The sequence below is a fragment of the Lineus longissimus genome, chromosome 12 (genome assembly GCF_910592395.1).
Source record: "Lineus longissimus chromosome 12, tnLinLong1.2, whole genome shotgun sequence".
NCBI lineage: Eukaryota > Metazoa > Nemertea > Pilidiophora > Heteronemertea > Lineidae > Lineus > Lineus longissimus.
In genome coordinates this window covers 3,198,515-3,220,349 of record NC_088319.1, presented here as the reverse complement: position 1 = coordinate 3,220,349, position 21,835 = coordinate 3,198,515, and the positions used below count along the sequence as shown (strand labels likewise).

At 40.9% G+C, this 21,835-nt stretch overlaps 1 protein-coding gene across 1 annotated transcript in view; it reads left to right on the top strand.

The window, feature by feature from the left end:
* LOC135497025 (metabotropic glutamate receptor 2-like) overlaps positions 1-21,835 on the top strand; it is a 48,588-nt gene that overhangs the window by 3,458 nt on the left and 23,295 nt on the right. Inside the window, exon 2 of the mRNA XM_064786682.1 lies at positions 15,818-16,476. Coding sequence (XP_064642752.1) covers positions 15,994-16,476 — 483 coding nt within the window. The 5' untranslated portion in view covers positions 15,818-15,993. The remainder of the gene's footprint in view (positions 1-15,817; positions 16,477-21,835) is intronic.

Sequence of the window (21,835 nt, the reverse complement as noted above, 5' to 3'; positions counted from 1 at the left end):
AGGGGTCGTGAAATGTTAAAGTCGATCATTCATCATAATCCCAGCAATTGAGAACTTGCAAAACAGCTCGTTATCTAGAGATGGCATTCCCAGGCATTTCATCATTACAGAGGTTGCGGATCAATATGATAGCGCCTACTTTATAGATTGATCCTCGGTAAACATCAATACCTTGATGGTGCTCTCATTGCATCGCTGCTCGGACTAATCAGACAAATTCCCGAAATAATTGCGCAATCGTTCGTGTTTTTTCTCGATATAATTCTCTATATATATGATACCCTTCAGCCGTAATTTAACCCTCTGACGTCGGTTCTTCTACCTTCATATCGTACTACTAATTGAGCCCCCCCCCCACCCCCCACCCCCCCCCCCCCCCCCAGACACACGCATCTCAAATTAAACAACGAAAAACGTGGTTTTAAATGCTTTTTGACTGCTTCCACATTTTGCACCAACCCAAGCGATTACGGTTGCCTAACCATAACCGCTGAATTCAGAACGAGGCTTCGTCTGCACATATCGCATTTACACTGTAAAGTGCGGTTCGTTCTAAATCCAGGTATTTTAGAATACTTAAAAGTATCTATTAAGGACACCCTTGGGACTGAGAAGTACTGTCCTTAATAGAGAGGTGTCCTGATTAGAGAGGTCAAACTGAATAGAAACAACCAATATTAATTTGGGACCAAAACTAGTGTCCTTGATAGAGAGGTTGTCCTCAATAGAGAGGTGTCCGCTAAGGTACGTTCCACTGTATTTATTGTGAAATTTATCAAACATGCAGCGAGGGGGTGGTATAATCGGTATAACGACAATCGCCGATCGCATTGCCGACGCATTTTGATACGGTGGCAAAGATGAGTGTGCTTTGGTTCAACACTGTGGCTTTGTAAAGCTTGCAGCACACTGGACGCCAACTTCGGCGGCAAGGCGCGTCAGACTGAACGCGACTGAACGCCGCTCGACGCCAGAGTTGGCGGCAGTGGATCGCGCTCATAGCACACCTACTCAGAATTGGCGTCCAGTAGCGTCTTTTCCGCCACTTCCAAGAATCGTGGGGGCTGCCATTTTGATATCATGTGACGTCAAGACGCAAGCTGATTGGCCAAAGCCTCGCCGTTGACGCTGGTTGACGCCAACTCTGGCGGCGATCCGTAGCACACCTGGATTCTACTTGCGTTCACTGGCGTTCAGACGCCGCTACAGGCGTCAAAAATCAAATATGCTAGATATCTGGCGGCAAGTGGCGTTTGCCTGACGCCGTCTGTAGCACACTACGGATTTTTCAGGCGTTCAGGACTCTTGCGGCAAAAAACGCGCCTTGCCGCCGGAGTTGGCGTCCAGTGTGCTGCAAGCTTAAAGGGGAGTGTTAAATATTACTCTTGGTGCAGTCAGTGTAAAATTGGGCAGGAAAAGAGCTGCGTATACATCGCTATTGTAGAAGGTAAACCTGATGGCGATGTTCTTGTTTGTTTATCAACTATCTCCAATCACTTGCAGACTCCTAGCCTGATAAATCAAGTTACTAATAGGCGAGTGAATCCAGTTTCCTGCAACAACCAGCATGGATTCCTCTCGAGCTTCGTTGGAGGATGTGTTTGTGTGAGAAGATCGAGCCCCAGGTTTCTGGTAATAATGAGTGGGAAATCTCACGAAGGATTCATTCTGTACCAGGAACGCTTACAAAATCTCGAGTAACACTGATTTCGACTTGTTTCAACATTGACTTCACCCCCCCCCCCCCCCCCCCCCCCCCCCCCCCCCCAGGTGTATAGGCCTACTACGGGTGTTTAATTCCAATATCTCATCTCAGGAATGTCATCACATACACTACTGTTCCACAATCGCAGAATCAGTTTAGAATCGGTTTATGTCCAACAATCTCGTAGGAAGCTTACATGATTGCTTCCCTTGACGTTACTGTTTATGAAATCCAATAACAATTCAAACATATATATCGAGTGTCCCAAAAAACAGTGAACCGCTTTTTGACGAGTCTTTTCTCAGCGATAGATTCCCCGCATTCATTGAAAATTTTCACAGAGTAACCTTAGGTATCAACAAGTCTGAAAAATATCCAAGACGTGGGTTGCAGATTATGCGAATATTGTAAAAATTCAAAACAGTATGTCAAAAAACACCGAGTCAGGCTATTTTTAGACTGACACTGATCGACAGATACCAACACAGTCCTGGCAGCTGGCATGAACATGATGAAGGTCACATTGCACAGCTCTGATATTGCATTTTTTGACATGCTGTTTTGAATTTGACAAGTCTCGTACAATTTGCAACCGATCTCTTATATACTTTGTGGACTTGTTGAAAATACCGTAATGTTACTCTGTGAAGATTTTCAATGGATTCAGTTAATCTGTCGCTGAGAAAATACCTGTCAAAAGGCTGTTCACTTTTTTGGGACAACTGATAAATACCAAAATGCCGCGCCATTTCGTCTTTTCTCGATACTTTATTCGGATGGATGGAGTCCATGTCGTTATTACGTTATCAACGTGTGTTATTCTCCCAGCTGCCTCCTACCCTTTCCGCTGCAGCTCAGAGAGCGATGTCTTCTGGCCAACGGAAATAAATATATTTTTTGCCCGGGCAGACGGAGGGAGCTATCGTAATCGAAACGTGAAAGATGACTAGCCAGTCGACCGGTTCAGTAGTCTCGCTAATTACCTGTCGCAAGCCATTCTTTTAACGGCAGTCCCCTGTCCTTACCTCGGGCCCTCGCAGGAGTAAATTAGCGAAACCTTTCCTTGTCAGATATCAATTGGGTCAGAGGCCGTACCCTCTCGGGTACCGACAGTTTCTCCTGGGGCGACAGCTGTTTCGTGATTGTCAAAGCCTTTTGTCTGCTAACATAATATGGCTTTACACATCACATTGATACAAAGTTGAGAGGTTCATGAACAGCTCAAGTGACATTTCTTCTTACTCTTAACTTATATAGGTGTCGCCGTTTATATTCTTGGATGTAATGGTAGCTTAGGAAAGAAATACACATTGGGTGATATGAATAAATACTAGCAAATGCTTTTACTTTAATTTTGTACGGAAAGGTAAATTTACATGGAGATTTAGATAAAAGCATTTGCCAGTCTTTATTTCATTTCACCCAAAGCCGTAGTGCAGTTACATTGTATTTTGCATGCAAGTTCGCTGAAACTTGGCATTCATGGCATTTGTATATATTGTCTACACAATGGCACTGTTGAAATTTACACTCAGTGCGTATCTACACACTGCCGTAGTGCAGTTATTATGCACGCATATTCGCGGAAACTTGGCATTTATAGTTTTTGTATATTAATTATTCTACCCAACGACAATGTTGAAATTTACACTCAGTGCGTATTTAAACAGTTAATCTCTTTCAAATTCGATTTCAAATTTCCAATATCTAACGAACGGTGTAGGCCTTTAACGATGACCAGTTAGAAAACATCTATTCCAATCTGATGTACAGCACAAATAAACTCTACCCACTCATTGGAATTAGCTTAAAGGTGTTAGCTTTATTTCTTTATTTGTGTGCCATGGTTTTAGCTACCTTTTCATCGCCAAGAGCTAGAGCTAGGCTGTGATATTTTTGCATATGTTGCATCACTTGTGTGAACATGTCAGTGCAAGATGCCAGTCTCGGGTGCTCCGGTCATCAGAAAGTGTCAGGCTACTGGTTCCCAAGACAAGCATACCAACCTATGGTGACCGGGCATTTTCGGTGGCTGGACCAATGTTGTGGAACCAGCTACCTACGGAACTGACATCTTGTACTGACCTAACTACATTCAAGGCCCTCCTGAAGACTCATCTGTTTGGGAGGGTCTTTGGTCTCTGATCTTTGATCAGTTTCTCTATTATTGTAAAGCGCTTTGAGCGGAGATCGCATCTCTGGATATAGCGCTATATAAATTTCATTATGTATGTAGACCTATGTATCACTGTTCACACACCAGATTGCTAGCAAGTGCGAGGCGATGCGGCCAATATTAGCACTAGTATTAATCAGCTTGGTAAAGCAGGGTAGAGTTACGCTGTTGATATTAACCTGGGTCAGGAAAATTGAAATGCAGTTATACAAGTTATCATGCATGCAACTTCGCTGAAACTTGGCATTTATTATATTTGTATTCCGTCTGCACAACGGCAATTTTGAAATTCATATTCAGTACGTATTACGCATTTGGAAAATTTCAAACTCAATTTCAAATTTCAAATTTTCAACGAACCGCGAATGGCTTTAAATTGGCAAGGAAGCTGTTGGTTTTTGATACAAAAAACTGAAGAGCTGGCATGAACATCAGTGAATGTACTAGTATCGCGAACAGCCTACGGAAGTGTTTGCAGATCATTACGTAAAATACCGAATACATTGAACATCTGATTTGCAGACTGACCCAGCGGGTGGTAGAAGATGGTAGGTAGCAATGAACTGCACATTTGCCGGGGTGGTTGAATACATCGGGCAAATCTTAGAGTAGGCCGGTTACTCCAAGGGAAAGTAGGAGAAACGTTGCTTCGTGCAAACAGATGGTGCCGACAGGCTGTTTCTTTGAAATATCATCTTATACTCTTTTCATAAGTCCAGACCACACCTTAGGGTGGTTGCGGTCAGTGACTTTTTGCGGATACTCGCACGTATACGGATCGAAATGTACACTACTAATCGTCATCGTCCTACAGAGTTTTATCCGGATAAGTTTCTGTTCTCAACCTCACTAATAACATGCGGTCGTTCCTTATAGAGCTCATTACTTCGTAGCCACGTATGTCAAGGTAAGAAGTGGCTGAATTACCGGTAAAGTCTAACGTAACGCATTCAACTGGTTGATGAAGCTAATAATCTCACTGACGATTATTTTAGTCTAGTTAACCTTCTTCGTTTTTTTTTAACCTCAACATTGTTGCTTCACATGAAATGATGAGGTATAGTCACTCAAAAGCCATTTCACTGCCAGTTGCTCAGTATGTAAGTGGGTGACTCACCATTGCGATTTGGTCGGCGAGGACCGGGTACTGGACTTGTTGAGATACATGTAGTTTATACGCCATAAGGAGATGCCGGTGGAATACTTGTACATGTTTTAAGTATGCGTACATTTTCGTGATTAAAAAAAGTCGATACTGGGATTTTCATCAAACTTTGCAGAAGTTTAGTCCTATATCTTGTCAATGTCAGAAGTGAATTTGAAAACGTTCCAATGATTCTAAATTGCATTTATTAGCGTTTTCATGAGACGTGTCAGAATTGGACACAATACGCAGCCATGTTTACTGCCTGTGAAAGAATATCCTTCCGACCCGGTAAAATCTAGAAAAGGAGTACCTACTTCGAAACTGGCCTAAATTCAAAATCAAGAAAGCCCAAAACGATGTTTGCAAACCAAATAGCTAAATATTCCAGGAGGTATTGAGGCATGGCAGGGCTTTGTAAGCATTTTGTCACCCCCCCCCCCCCCCCCCCCATGATAGCACTTAACAGTATAATAATGATCTCAGCCGTTCAGAGTCACATTGCCAACTAATAACGCTGACATGCTCATCATGTGAACGTCTGGTTTCTTGAAATGACGCTTTTGTATTTTCAAACGTAAATCTCTGCCTTCTGTTCATCTTTGAAAAAAACGCCCGCTGACGTATTGAAATCGGTAATTGCAGGTAAATATTTGGAATGCTGGCAGGTTGCAGGAATCAGGTTGTTCCAACAGTTTTTAAAATAAATGTGATGAAATCCAAGCACACCATAGTTTTTGTAACGTGTTCAGTCTCCTGCTGTTAGTCAATTTGTTCCTTTCACCACTCTCCCGGCGTAAAATGGCGTGATATCTGAAACCTACAACCTGGGGCCCATGTTATGGAGTGATATGCCAACAATATCAGGTGTACATCTATCTAGGTCACAAGGTGGGTAATGCACGAATGCATTACATCAAGTATTCATCCATAAAGACCAAGAATTTGGAAATAAAACTTCAAAAACAAGCTTTCGTTTATTTCAAAATTTAATGCTATTTAAGTGTGATATTTGTAACAGCTGGCAATGATTTTTAAGAGGAGAACATTTCCAACAATATGAAACCAAGATTAGCTCCTAACTCCAAGAAATGAGGTATCTATATGCCTGAGAATTTACCCCATTCATCTGAAAATCCTTGAATTTTATATAAAATACTATTGCATCGTAACTTACATGTAGTACTATCCTTTACCAATTGAGGGCATTGCGGTAGATCTAATTTGATTGGTCGAGGAAGGAAGGTGGGCGGAGACGGACGATCACTCTCCAAGCAGCTCCAAACTTCATGACTGTCCGGAGACTCTCTGGTCTTTACGAATACTTGATTACATTTAACCTATATGTTTGTTCAAGTTGGTATGGGCTGAGAACGCGCTGGTCAATAGCATTCCCTCCGCGACGTTACTATTTATAGCTCACAAGGTCATTTGAATAAGATATTGATGACGTTTTAGTCACGTGACAGTTGGACATCGACACTTATTTCTACGCATTTGAGCTTATTTCAAAGTCAATTATCTTTGACCCTGCATTGTGTTTAGCATGAATGATACCTACGGTGGCCCATTAGGGACATCATGTTTTTTTTTAGATTCAAATACGATTTTTTTTTCTCGAATTTTCTCCACGGAATTAAGTATTTTCTCCACGGAATTAAGTATTTTCTCCGCGGAAATAACATTTATCTCCACGGAAATAAATACTTTTCTCCACGGAAATAAATACTTTTCTCCACGGAAATAACATTTATCTCCACGGAAATAAATACTTTTCTCCACGGAAATAAATACTTTTCTCCACGGAAATAACATTTATCTCCACGGAAATAACATTTATCTCCACGGAAATAAATACTTTTCTCCACGGAAATAAATACTTTTCTCCACGGAAATAACATTTATCTCCACGGAAATAAATACTTTTCTCCACGGAAATAAATACTTTTCTCCACGGAAATAACATTTATCTCCACGGAAATAACATTTATCTCCACGGAAATAAATACTTTTCTCCACGGAAATAAATACTTTTCTCCACGGAATTAAGTATTTTCTCCGCGGAAATAACATTTATCTCCACGGAAATAAATACTTTTCTCCACGGAAATAAATACTTTTCTCCACGGAAATAACATTTATCTCCACGGAAATAACATTTATCTCCACGGAAATAAATACTTTTCTCCACGGAAATAAATACTTTTCTCCACGGAATTAAGTATTTTCTCCGCGGAAATAACATTTATCTCCACGGAAATAACATTTATCTCCACGGAAATAAATACTTTTCTCCACGGAAATAAATACTTTTCTCCACGGAATTAAGTATTTTCTCCGCGGAAATAACATTTATCTCCACGGAAATAAATACTTTTCTCCACGGAAATAAATACTTTTCTCCACGGAATTAAGTATTTTCTCCGCGGAAATAAATAATTGATTCCGCTGATATGATTGGTCCTGCATTTTAGAGGACGAGGTCAAGGTGAAACTATTAACCCTTAAACCCCAACCTTGCGGTAGGCTCGGGAACCAAGCTGTACAGGCGCTGCCCGCTGGAACACGAGGCCGCTTGTCAATCCCGTTTGACATTGTCAGATCTGACTATACGTGTATAGTGTTGGCATGAAGACTGTGGAAGATGTAAGTAACACGATGATTGTCAGATTTGATACGTTTTGAATCATAAAAATGCAGTTGGTAGCATCTTTGTAGAGTGGCCTAGTATCAGTGAAGAAAACGGTACGTGGAGACCCACTGCCGATGTTATGTATAGCTAGCTACTGCGCGCGATAGCTAGCTATACATAACATCGGCAGTGGGTCTCCACGTACCGTTTTCTTCACTGATACTAGGCCACTCTACAAAGATGCTACCAACTGCATTTTTATGATTCAAAACGTATCAAATCTGACAATCATCGTGTTACTTACATCTTCCACAGTCTTCATGCCAACACTATACACGTATAGTCAGATCTGACAATGTCAAACGGGATTGACAAGCGGCCTCGTGTTCCAGCGGGCAGCGCCTGTACAGCTTGGTTCCCGAGCCTACCGCAAGGTTGGGGTTTAAGGGTTAATAGTTTCACCTTGACCTCGTCCTCTAAAATGCAGGACCAATCATATCAGCGGAATCAATTATTTATTTCCGCGGAGAAAATACTTAATTCCGTGGAGAAAAGTATTTATTTCCGTGGAGAAAAGTATTTATTTCCGTGGAGATAAATGTTATTTCCGCGGAGAAAATACTTAATTCCGTGGAGAAAAGTATTTATTTCCGTGGAGAAAAGTATTTATTTCCGTGGAGATAAATGTTATTTCCGCGGAGAAAATACTTAATTCCGTGGAGAAAAGTATTTATTTCCGTGGAGAAAAGTATTTATTTCCGTGGAGATAAATGTTATTTCCGTGGAGATAAATGTTATTTCCGTGGAGAAAAGTATTTATTTCCGTGGAGAAAAGTATTTATTTCCGTGGAGATAAATGTTATTTCCGCGGAGAAAATACTTAATTCCGTGGAGAAAAGTATTTATTTCCGTGGAGAAAAGTATTTATTTCCGTGGAGATAAATGTTATTTCCGTGGAGATAAATGTTATTTCCGTGGAGAAAAGTATTTATTTCCGTGGAGAAAAGTATTTATTTCCGTGGAGATAAATGTTATTTCCGTGGAGAAAAGTATTTATTTCCGTGGAGAAAAGTATTTATTTCCGTGGAGATAAATGTTATTTCCGCGGAGAAAATACTTAATTCCGTGGAGAAAATACTTAATTCCGTGGAGAAAATTCGAGAAAAAAAAATCGTATTTGAATCTAAAAAAAAACATGATGTCCCTAATGGGCCACCGTAGATACCATAGAGCCAGAGAGAGAAATATTCAGAACAATTATGTAGTATTTCCAACACTCGGACATGTGCCAGATTGAATCTAACTGCCCTAGTTAGAAAGCCTGAATCCATTACGAAACCGCATGTTTGTCCGACATTGCCTGTAATTCAGCGATGGGGAAATAGAGGGCAGCAGCTGCAGTGACGTCATTATCGCGGAATGCTATTCGACAAAATTTCTTGCAAAGAAAATTTATCGGTTTTGATTTATCTCGCTGGTGTCTCACATGCAAACTCGATTTCGAACGATTTTAAATGCTATCTATACTGACACAAGTGTTGATTTATCTTGGGCGAGTGAATTTTTGACGATGACCTTCCCAATACTTGAGTAGATACAATGTACTTGAAGTCAAGAACTTCCAACTGTAATTTTGGTTGTTGCTGCTTTGGCGAATAGTTCTTGCAATTGAGTAATGGGTGTACAAGATACACAGTGCATGATGACTTGCCTAAAAACAGCTTGTTGCTGCTGCCGAAACCTAACCGCCTCCAATCGATATTCACCAATGAAATATTCGCCCATTTTTCAATTTTGACAGGTAATGGAGATTTAATGCAATTGACGATAATCTCGAACTGTGAGGTGATTGAAATTATTTTACCGGTTATTGGCCGCGGAAATTGACACGACTCGCATAAAGTCCTTTATGGCTACTCAAAGTTGAGAGGCGAAGAGATGTTTGAGTTATGAAAGGTACTCCGTTGGCCATTACGTTATGTAATGCGCTATACATGTATATACACTGTAGGAGTACGCACCTATTTTTCGGCGGGTTTTAGCGATACAAAACAATTTCCTGCTTTGCTGGTATCAAAACCATGCGTGTATTGATGAACTATCTGATGAGGCGGCATTCGATTTCAAACAATGATGGCGCGAGGTCGCAATGGCCACTTATAGTAAGATATATGAACTGATGCTCATGTCCGCTGTGCTCTGTTGGTGAATACATTAGCGCCACTGCCTGCTGGTAGTCTATCATATCTGAGGGCGTTTGAAACATGGCTGACCGTCGTTCAAAACATGGCGAACGGGCGTTAGTGTTTTCTTACTTGGCCGTTAGGGGATTTATGCTTGCATGTCAGCCATAAGGATGTAGACAAAATGAGCACTGCATCTATAAATTACTGTTAGAAGCCATCGCACTGCAAAGTGACAGTTAATTTTCTATTTCTATCGTATGATAGATATCAGTAAGACAACTAGAGTAATGATCATTCATCAACTAACATTTACACAGTGGTAGCCCCTTAAATCAGATTGTTTTGATAGTGCAGAATACGTGGTGTGTTTCGATATTGGATCGAAATGATAACTATCTGAATTGGTTGTTTTTACACCACACAATCAATCATTTAAGTTCGATTAGTCTTGACACAAAAACGTCAGGTGTGTACAGGTGAATTTGTCCGACCAATCAAGTTCGTTTGCTGGGTTTTATTACCCAGAACTGCACTAGTTCTCTTCCTGATCATCTGCTCAATCTCATAGTGGTTTGTTTCGTGTTACGGTCTGACACATTTTTTTTCTCAAAACAACTTGGAAATAGAACACGCTTTAGGAGTAAGTACGGCCACAGGTCGGTATTCTCACTACTTCGGCTGTACTGCACTTCGTTGTCCAGGGGGAATAGCTTAGGGGTGCGGTGGGGGTGCCCCGAATAAAAACGACAGAGGAGGTCCGTGTTTCGAAACATTGGTTAACAACATAGAAAGACCTGATAGATTAGAATCGACTGCTTGCTTTATAAGCTGTTACGCATTACCCGCCTATTTTCTTTCAACTGGAAATAAGAACTTCCATGTGGTGTATTTCCAGATGCCAGGAAATTGGGTCTTACCTTCCCAAGATACCCTCCCCCTCCGGACTCGGACCAGCTTTCGCCCCTGTACATGTTGATCCATCAGACTCGCATTTTCAGAAAAAGATTTTTGTTTTGTTTATCAATTCATTATTTTTTAAGAGGTTTTACGTTTTGATATCATTCTAAAAATCAGCGGATCCTCCTCCCCTTGCCGCGATACCAAATACTTTTCCAAAATCAAAAAAGGGGCTGTTCGATTACGTCCACACATTTTCGCCGAGCCGAACTTTTAGTACTGAATAATTATAATATAACCTCCCGAAACGCAAGCTTGCGCTAGAGCCAAGACCATCACCTGTTCACGTAGCAAAAAGGTCGTCAGTCGCGGTACTGGTGCACGGTTGGTGCTAAAAAATCCAACCAGCAGCAGTTTGTACTCTAGAGCCCCAAACTATGCGGACAAACATTTACGAAGGGACTTAGTCCTGAGCATACCAAACTATCTCATCTCAATCTCATGTGCTGACACAATCAAGCTCTACATTCGCACGATGAGTTCACCGGAAATGAAGAAAGTGATCAATTTCCGGTGAACTTGTACACTGTCTTCTACTTCCGGTTTCGAGAGTTCCTTCAGAATGAAATTTCTACATCATTTTGATTACAGAAATAGACCCTTCTTTATTTGCAGACGATCCCAGATTGTCCCTGAACTAAAGTAACAATACCAATCCCCAATGGCAGTTGGGTTGCTATTTCAAGCAATGAAACAGGCGCAATCTGGCTGGTTTGTTTGTTTGCTTTGTCGGTGTTGAAAGCGCATGGGCGACACTTTGTACTTATTCATGTTCGATCCCTTGGATATGATTATATTAAGATCGGGAATATGGAAATTTAATTCTAAATAAAAAGTATATTTAAAAATATTTATATATTCAAAAGCTACAAAGCGGCGCTGATATTGAAATTCAATATATTAACCCAATGGACATCAGACTCCAAAGTTCAGATTTTTGACTTTTAAAGATGACTGGCTACTTACTCGTGCAGTAAAGTCGAATTCATACACTGGGTGATATGAATAAAGACTAGCAAATGCTTTTATCTAAATCTCCATGTACATTTACACTAGGCCTTCCTGTACAAAATTGAAGTAAAAGCATTTGCTAGTCTTTATTCATATCACCCATTGTCTCCGACACGCGACCATCGGCGTCCGCGTTCGCGCCAATTCTAACACCGATGCCGATGGTCGCAGGCCGAAGTATAGTTTCGGCTAACTCTTTTTAACGGTCATGTCGACTGAGAAAAACATACTCATTCTCGGCCACCTAACCTACGCTAACACTAACCATCAAAGGCGGATTCTCGCTGGATAGGAATGACAAGCTGAATTAGCTACTAGTTGGACTGTGGTCGGATATTTACGTTGGTGGCACCTGGCCAATGTTAGGTTATGAGGGGTATAGACTCTGGGCTATACTCCCAATCCCAACGACATTATTTCCAACGAGCGTTATTTTAATTTATTTATAAATGATGTTAATAAAACCTATATATGCACTCTCACGCGTGGGCCTTTTAAATGATGCAAGCATAAACTTTTTCAAATTGCAAGTATCTATTCCGTTTTCGGAGAGGCGTTATTTATTAGAAGATGCGACAACAAAATGTTTTTCTTGCACATGTAGATACGTAGTACCAAAAATAAATAAAAACTAAAAATATGTAAAAAGGTTAAAATACCTTCATCCTGAACTTCAGTGCAACACTCGCCACTATTGGCCGAGATTATGTGACGTGTGCGAGGAGGACACGAATGCCACTCCATGGCATTCACAGCTGAAGTACCTTTGGCCGGTGTAAACGTTTTTGAGTGTTTCCGTGTCTAAAATGTTTCCTCAAACATAGCGCTGCTTGGTGAAGTCTAAGGCTGACGTTACATAGGCCTCATTCGTTCACTTCCCACATGTCACGTTCCAGCTTTACTTAACGTTCCTCGGTGAATGCACGGCCTTGTGGCATGCATTCAGTGAGGAACGAACGCATTAAGGGGAACGTGACATGTGGGAAGTGAACGAATGAGGCCTATGTAACGTCAGCCTTAGACATTCAGCATGTTCAAAATTCACGCCCGTACTACAGTCTATGCGTATCCCTATCGATTTCACGTAATGACATAGTCGTATTCTTCACAATGTTAATAGTTGAAAATGAAATTGATTCTTCCAAGTAAATTCTGAATCAAGTATAATTTAATACATGATTGTAAATCAGTGTCCCAGTTGCATGTCAGGGATCGGGATTGTGCAAAATGTCATGCTATTAGGAGAAACGGATGCGATTGTAATCAACGAGCGAATTTCATTTTTGAAAGGGCCAGTGTAACAGTTTTAGATTCCCTAGGATCAAGTGTCCCAGGATCAAGATGATTTATTATACGCTCGAACATCTGAGGTATTGAAGGTTACAGGGCTCTGTAGAATCGTACCTTAATCTGTCACCATACTAAAACCCTAGTAACTTTTTTCGGGGGGGGGTGGCTTTGAGACTGCTTTGTGCATATGCCAGAAAAATGGAATGGGGGTCGTTCTCAATTTGAAAAGACAACATTTGGATACCGGTCCGCCTCGTTTACGTGTTTTGCAGAAAACCTGGATATTTTTTGCGCTCTGTCTTCTATATAAATCGATTTTGAAATCTAGACGCTCTTTTTCTTCTTTTTTCTGTTTTGAAAGGGTGCATTCTGTTACTGTCAGCGTAAGTATAATTATGGGCACCGCCTAGATCGAGGATCGTATATCGTAAAACACCTCAGGGATGCAATCTGGAGCTATTGATCTTAAAATAATACTGATGACAAAAATCGATTAAGCAGTGCCATGAGGACTCAATCATAAGTGTAACGAAGGTTCAGTGGGTATGGTATTCTCATTGAGGTGATATTTCCACCAATGAAGCGGAGATCCCATTTTTTAAAGGTTTGCCTCTTTCCTTGAAAAAATGAACATTAAACTTAATTTGAAAATTTCCAATAAATTGCATGAATACTAAATATAAATTTTACCAGTGACGTTGTAAAGTCTGTAAAGTAAAGTCTTAATTAATCTGCAGCTGGCGAAATTCTTCATAATAGTTGCACTACGCCCACGTACATTTCAAATTACCAGTGGATACACGAGACGTGTAGATAGGGACGAGAAAAGCAACGAACCACACCTATGGGATAATCACTTGTAACGATTTTTTATATTGCTTCTTTTACCAATTGCTACACATTAATTCCAGTTGATCTGGTTAAAAGTTAATGCGGCGAAACTCTCCGCGATTGATTTTCATACCCCTTACGTCACCGTTGGCATTATTTGTTAGCGTGACGACAGCAAATTGTCCATTTACTTTGTATTCCCTGCCTGCTCTCGGGCTTTCATATCGGTCTGCATCACCATGGAGAATAAATTCCCCAGCTTAACGAGAATAAGGCAAGTCTGCCAACTTGCCGTGATAGCCAGGGGTGGGGAATAAGAACGTTTTTCAAAAATGTTATTTTCATCCAAAATGTATTTCCAAAGAAAGCTAATGCCTAAATTATTTAACCTTTATGATATACTGTGTAAAGTAATCTTTCTGACCTGTAATTACTAACATTTATGCATGCCGACTTATCGGCGGTAAATATCAGTCCTAAAGTCTCCTCCTTTCACCGCCGATAACTCCCGCATGGTAATCTGTCGGATGCACCATCATAAACGGGTGGCCAATCAAATTGCTCGACACAAAGTTATTGAATGACGGCCTGAATTGATAGTGCCAGCCTCAGGATCAGGTTACCCTTCTTCTTTACAACATGCACTTTTCATTTGGGTCAGGTCAGCATCCCTGGAACCGTTACTCATTGAACACCTGGTCTTCAATTATGATGGCTTTCAGTGCGTGTCTCGTGCGACAACCACGAGTGATTGTAATGTTAGTGTCGTCGCGACAGAGGACGCGTGGGAAAGGAAGGGAATGCAAGGAGACTACCGATGAAGTAACAGCCCTTCTGACCGCCGATCAGAGGCGAGTTATCCGCGGTGAAGGATGGATATACGCACAACGATGGTGGATCGGATCGGCATGCTTTTATGTTGCTTCTACATGTATCACTCTGGGCCTAGTTGTTAGAAAGCATGTTAGCTCATAACATCATGTTGACATGTTGTTTCATGTGCATCAATGCACATGTAACAACATGTCAGCATGGTATGTTGTTTCATGTGCATCAATGCACATGTATCAACATGTCAGCATGGTATTATGAGCTAACATGATTTTTCAGCAACTGGACCCAGGCATATACATGTACATAATGCAACATTTTTAACAATCTCCGATGATGGCACACATTGTCGTCTAAGTCTATACCTTCCCAATAATAAAAACTACTGTCAGTACAACAAATTATGTTTTAACACGACTGTACATGAATGTTTCTCTTTTGATAACAGGCACAGAACAATTATCCCGAAATAAACAATATAAACAATAACTATTAATAACAACAATTATGCCTGACCTAAATATTCCTAACCTATCAAATCTATGTATCAAATTGTCATATTGATAAGAGAAATCGTTGTCGATTACGTATTAGATACAATGTATAGAGTGTTAAATAAATATTCCCCCATTGAAAGAACCTACAATTAGTATACATTGTTTAAAATGGGGCCGCCAACATGATAAAAAATCATTGTCTTGACATGTACTTTCATGGCATCTTCGACTCTGAGGTCCGTAGTCACGGACACACTTACCCGATATTTACTTTGTTGCGCCATTCTCCATCGATCATGTTTTTTGACATATCGGAAAATGATACCCCTCACTTAGTGGCCTTGATCCAATGATAAAAGCACGATTTTTCATGTACCTTTTTCCAGACCTTTCCCACATATATCCAAGGTGTGATTGTAGTTTCTTTATCTACGTCATTCAAAATAAAACTTAGGCCTTTTATTGTCCTAAATTTCGATGTTTTGATTTTTACACCCTGTATTATAACGCAACAACCAAATTACATGGCAAATATATTCGTTATTTTTACATTGCAGATATCGGGGATTAACTTTGGAATATCGAGCGGGCGTTATCATGAACAGGGTGTTCGGTTATTTTCACGGACACTTACTGATTTGTCATCGTAAAATGTGCAGTGTGAATATCGTCAACAGTGATAGCGTCAGATGTACAGCAGATTGCGTTCTCGACAAGTTGGCTTTATAGAAATATGGCTTTGGAATATGCATTCACATGGATAGCCTTATTAAGTTGCGTTTTGTGTCAAAAATTGGGGAATTACACTGGAGACATCCTCTTAGGGGCATTGTTTCCCATTCACACGCGGAATGATCTGACGGGCTCCTGCGGAGTGATACAAGGCCAGGACGGTATTCGGTCAATGGAGGCCATGTTTTATACGTTGGACGAAATAAACAACAAGCCGGGTTTTCTCCCGTTCAAACTGGGCGCCATTACGGTTGATTCGTGCGACGACCCTGCCCAGGCTCTCGGTCAGAGTGTCAACATGGTGAAATACCTCGTTTCAAGGTCAACCGAAGGCAAACCATCCTATCAGTGCGCCGACGGGTCGAACCCGGAACGCTCGGCTACAAGCGCGGAGTTGACCAAAATTGTTGGCATCGTAGGCGGTGCCTCGAGCGAAGTGTCCATCCAGGTTGCCAGCTTCCTTCGCCTTTTTCAAATTCCTCAGGTAGGTCACGTCATATATTTTATAGCGGCATCAGCCAATCACATAACTGTCTTATCTAATTAGAGCATGGCGTCATATGATTTATCGACCAATCACATGCTCTTGGCGTTTACATGTTGTGTGTGATGCCGTTTTCTATCAGCATGGCAGTTGCATCTTCATTTAAGAACAGTATTTTTAAAAAAAATTAAATTTCACATTTTAATAATATTAATTTCAAGGAGGTATGGCCTGTATGTTTACCTAAAACCATAAAAACGTAATAAGGGCATTTCCGAGACAGCTGGTATAATCGGCATTTTCGGCTCTTCGCTCGGCCCCAGCGGTGTTTTGCTAGCAATTATTTGGTCATGCGGATGAAAAAAATTAATCTAAAAACGTGGGAGTCATGGATACTTTTCGCTCATGTTATGAAATGTAGGGAAGTCTTCGAATCGCGAGATACCATGTAGACAATAAAATAAAAAGGGAAGTGGTTGTGGCTAAAGATAGCTACTGTACTCTACAAATAGCTACATCCGTCATGTACTGTACTACAAATTCACCTTTGATCCGCGTACACAAGAAAAACTATCAAAAACAACAAAGTAACAAGACCGCGCACAAAAAATATAAAATGATGCTTTGGCGCATATTGGTCAGTGGCATACTGGATAGTTCTCGATGAGGATGACTCGTTTTATGTATGGTATAGGATTGACTTTATACTTTACTTTCATAGTAGATAGGGATTACTAAGTATAAGAGGGGTGTGCCATGAAGGAACAGCTTCTTAGCTGGGTTTTTTCTTAATCTCTTTTTTTGGGGATGAGGGGGCTCCAACTCAGGGATAACTCTTCGCGGACCTAAAATTCTCCTCGTTTGAAGACTGTATATGTGAACTTTACAAGTGTACAAGAGAATGATGAACATCCGCAACTTCTTGAACGTGGCCAAATTTCGTCTTGGTTGAGTGTTTCTGGTACAGTTCCGGAGTTTTTCTAATGTACGCTACATTTAATATCGCGTTTCTAAATGTGGCTGCAATGAATAATAGCAATTACAAATTGTATAATAAAATGCATGTAATGGCTATTATCGTTTGCCCTTTTGTTGTAAAACCGAAACGTGATATTCAGTTCGAGAAAAAAGGGTGCTTAATTATAGCCGTGTAATGTGACGCACCATGACGACTGCCATGACAACCAAAATTTAAAAATTAGTAATTTTTTAAAACAGGAAAATTGCTTGCTCCCTTTGGAATACCCCCATTATCGTCTATAGATTAAATGTAAATCCGATTTTCCAGGCTGTGCAGGCCAAGCCAAAAAAAGGGGTTAGATTTTTTCAATTCGTGAAAACATTTCGGGCCCAGGGTAAAACTGCTATTATCGTGATGAGTAAGGTTCTCCTAGGGTATACCCTTAGTCTGAATATCGTAGTTCAACGACATTTATTTTGAATAGAAATCCATTTTATACGTCCAGGTTGCAATTTTTTGTTGACGAGTTTGCGTTGAAACAAGCAGAAATATTCTGAAATCCTATATTTTCTTATTCAGGCTCATCTCTCTCAAAACTCTAGGTGGTGATAACCAACTTCTGCGGTCTGTTTCTAGCTCAGAGGAAGCAAAAAACACACTAAATGCTCAGACCTTTGGTTCAAGTATGATATAGTTCAAGCAAGGAGCGCGATTTGCGTTCAAATTTGCCGTGATGCATCTATTTGGAGTGGAGAAAGAGTGCAAGGAATATCACGATTAAAATACTGAGAATGTGGAAGCCTTCCATGTAAAAGCACCTTTCCCAACACTAGGTACGATATTCCGACTACGGATAACGCGTTAATTGCCTACTGTCAGAAATGCAATGAAAACAGTCTGTTTGTAATGTCCGGTATGCCTAGAAACGATTGTACAATGCAAGCGACTTCACCATGTCCACTGGGGAAAGAAAATCACCTCATTTTCGTTCTCGGATCAAAATGTGAACCTCTCTTATTAGATTTGCGTGAGGGCTTTGAAGGCTATTGTGTTGTCTTTAATGATCTAGTTACTGATCGATGTGACGTTTTAGCAGCGTTCTCGAGTCCTACGTACACGTGCAATAGTGTCCACGCATGGATCTATGACGGCGATTAGTCATCAATGTTCCGTCCGTGGCCCATCCATGTTCCGTCCATGGCCCATCCATGGATAGATCCATGGATGGAACCTATGGATGTATCTACGATGGGCCCATCATTGATCCATGGATGGAACCCATGGATGTATCTACCACGGGCCCATCATTGATCCATGGATGGAACCCATGGATGTATCTACCATGGGCCCATCATTGATCCATTGATGGAACCCATGGATGTATCTACCACGGGCCCATCATTGATCCATTGATGGAACCCATGGATGTATCTACCATGGGCCCATCATTGATCCATGGATGGAACCCATGGATGTATCTACCATGAGCCTATCATTGATTCATGGATGGAATCCATAATAATCTTTTGACGAGCCATCAAAAATGTTCGAATTGGTCAACTATACATATTTTCCAGAATTCGGAAGACTATTGCTCATTGGGTTTGTACTCTCATTCTTATGGGATGGCAGTGGGCCTTGATGGAACTCCCATCCATGGAACGACCATGGCCCATCAGTGGATCTACCATGGGCCATCTATTAATCTATGACGGGATCCCGTTGTAAAACGTAGATTGTGACAATCATCACAGATCCATCAATGAGCCCATCAAGAATCCATGCATGGATACTTTTGCCAGTGTGGTTTTCCTCCGTACAGCAGACTTCGAAAAGCAATGACTTGACGAGGATTGAGGCCAGTTAAAGCTATCGTTCAGTTGGTTTTCAGCGTTCCACGATCAGCATCCATGTACGAAAGGAACAGTCCACAGAAAAACTGTTACATGGAGATAAACCCCGACAGACCAAGTGACTGTTCCATTTAATGGCGGCAACTCTATAGTCAACTGCAAGTCTCGGGATTTCGGGGGGTTCTCCTTCTAGATTTGTGTTGATCAGCTGAAACCCGGTTGCTATTGGTACGGAGCACAGAAAGAAAGAAACAGTGAGATGTGCCCTTAATGACCAATATATATTTTCCATTTTATGGCGACAACTCTCTCCAGTTAGCTGCAAGTCTCAGATTTTCGCGGGGCTCTCCTCGTTTTGTATTCATCAGCTGGCTCCCAGTCCCTACTGATGGTCTTTTCAAAATGGGTTAATATCACTTACTCAGATGGTCGACCATGCAAATGGTCAGCAATTTGTCTTCTCATAAGGAAATCACATCGTCACTGTGGGCAAGCAATGGCCACTCTCTGTTTCATCAGCACCGGAATTTCGGAGGTTATTGTATATTCGCAGCTGGGGGCCAGAATATATGATGTATGACCTGTCACGATGTTCATATTCTGGCAAAATAAACTTTTTCGCAGATGATTAACCGTGCTCGGTCGGCAATATGTATTCATAAGCCAAACGCGTCGTATCTTGGAGAAGCAATGGTCATTCCTTCTAGTGCTGGTACCAATTTCTCCTGCCAGGTTTCTGATATTTTGGAAGCACTACGTTATCATGTGCGCTGGTTTTGTGTCTATGTCCTCCTTCTTCTTCTTCTCCTCCTTTTATTTAACGCAGTCGGCCGTCATAGAGCGTTCCACCACAGAGCTCCCGGGCTTTGTGGCCTGGGTGGTGTCCTTTGCCGAGTATTCCTTTCTATTCTTCATTAAGGAGCAGGTCTGAAGCACCTGATGTCTCCAGCCCGAGATTCACATTGAGCAGATTTTCAAGCCGATTCCGTGAAGGTTTTTCCCAAGACGCTAGGTTGTCACCTGTTTCCGCCTTTAACTACTGATATCAACTTATGATGTCCATTAGACATCAGTCCAACTTCGCGACAGTTTGATATCAATCTCGTGGTGTTCATTATAGACATCAAATGGATTACAGGTGGACATCAAAACCTGTTAAAAAAATTTAAGTATTAAATCATTTCGGATTACAAATACATTTTATGTTGTTATTATTTACTCACGAAAATGATGTCCACTTGCCCTCTTGTTGAATTATGTCAAATGAGGACATCACCAGATGGAGGGGAGGAGTATTAATAGGTATCATCAAGGACAACGGACCATCAACCATCATGAGCATTGCAGAGTAAATTATTTTTTCAATGGAAAATCTCCTGAATACATATCGATCTCCAATTAATTTCATTTTACACATACGTTTAGTGATGATTTCTTCGAAAATCATCCTGGTACTAGAGTTTTTCAATATACTCAGCGTAGAACGTAGGAGTATTAAAAACCTGTTGATCAGGATGTTCGAAATGTCGAGTTATTTTCATCAAAGGTGCATGTAGTTCCAATGCATTAACTTCTGCTATTTCTACACGCCGCTGTGCATCACATCTACAGTGTCCTACACTTCCATACGCGTGGTGATCTCATTCTACAGTGCCGGTGTAACATCTGTGGTTGTTCCCCATGTGTCAGTGTTTCCAAACAATAGGCAGCTAGAGAGACCACGACTTTTCAATAGGGGGGATACACAGAAAAACTTGTCAATCTATTTTTGAGCGTTCCCAAACAATGAGGGGAAACACTTACACACGGGAAACACTCACATATATTACACCGGCACTGAATTGTATTACATAAACGTGGTAATGTCCTTCAATACAAATGCAACAAATCGACCACACAAATCACCAAGCTGGGCATACCATAGTGGCTATCATCATGATATTGAGTTGACCCATAGTAAATTAACTTTGGTCACTCATGGTCAAAGATTTAGATGCTAAGCAATCATACCCGCACCTAAGGATGGCCATTTATCAGTTGATCTTGATGGAGGCGTATGTTTACTATCTTGCAATATTTACATAATCCTGGTCTGGTTTTTATGACGACGTTGTGTTACATAGTGCACCAGTACTTTGGAAATACGTACCCAAAAGGTTGCAGTTAATACTTAGGAAGTGACTATTTGGCAAGCCCGGCTCACCAAACAGCGCCTTTTTTCTGCCCTGAGAGCCGAACTCATGCATATTCAATCATCCAGGAGCTCATTATCATTCGTGGCAACTGTCGCATTGGGACAACCTGTATAAGTTTAGTTTTTTGGGACACACTGTAGTTCAAGGTAATTAGCATAGGTGGCAGCACTGGGGGGAGTGTGTTGAGAAAAAATGATGGAGGACATCTGAGATGCTGTGAGCACATGAAGAAAAGAAACCTGAATATTATGATGAGAAGATGAATATAGACAGTTTTATTGAATTACAAGAGTTAGAGTTGAGTAATTATACAGTCCTACCCCGACATTAGGTCTCTTACCGACCGGATA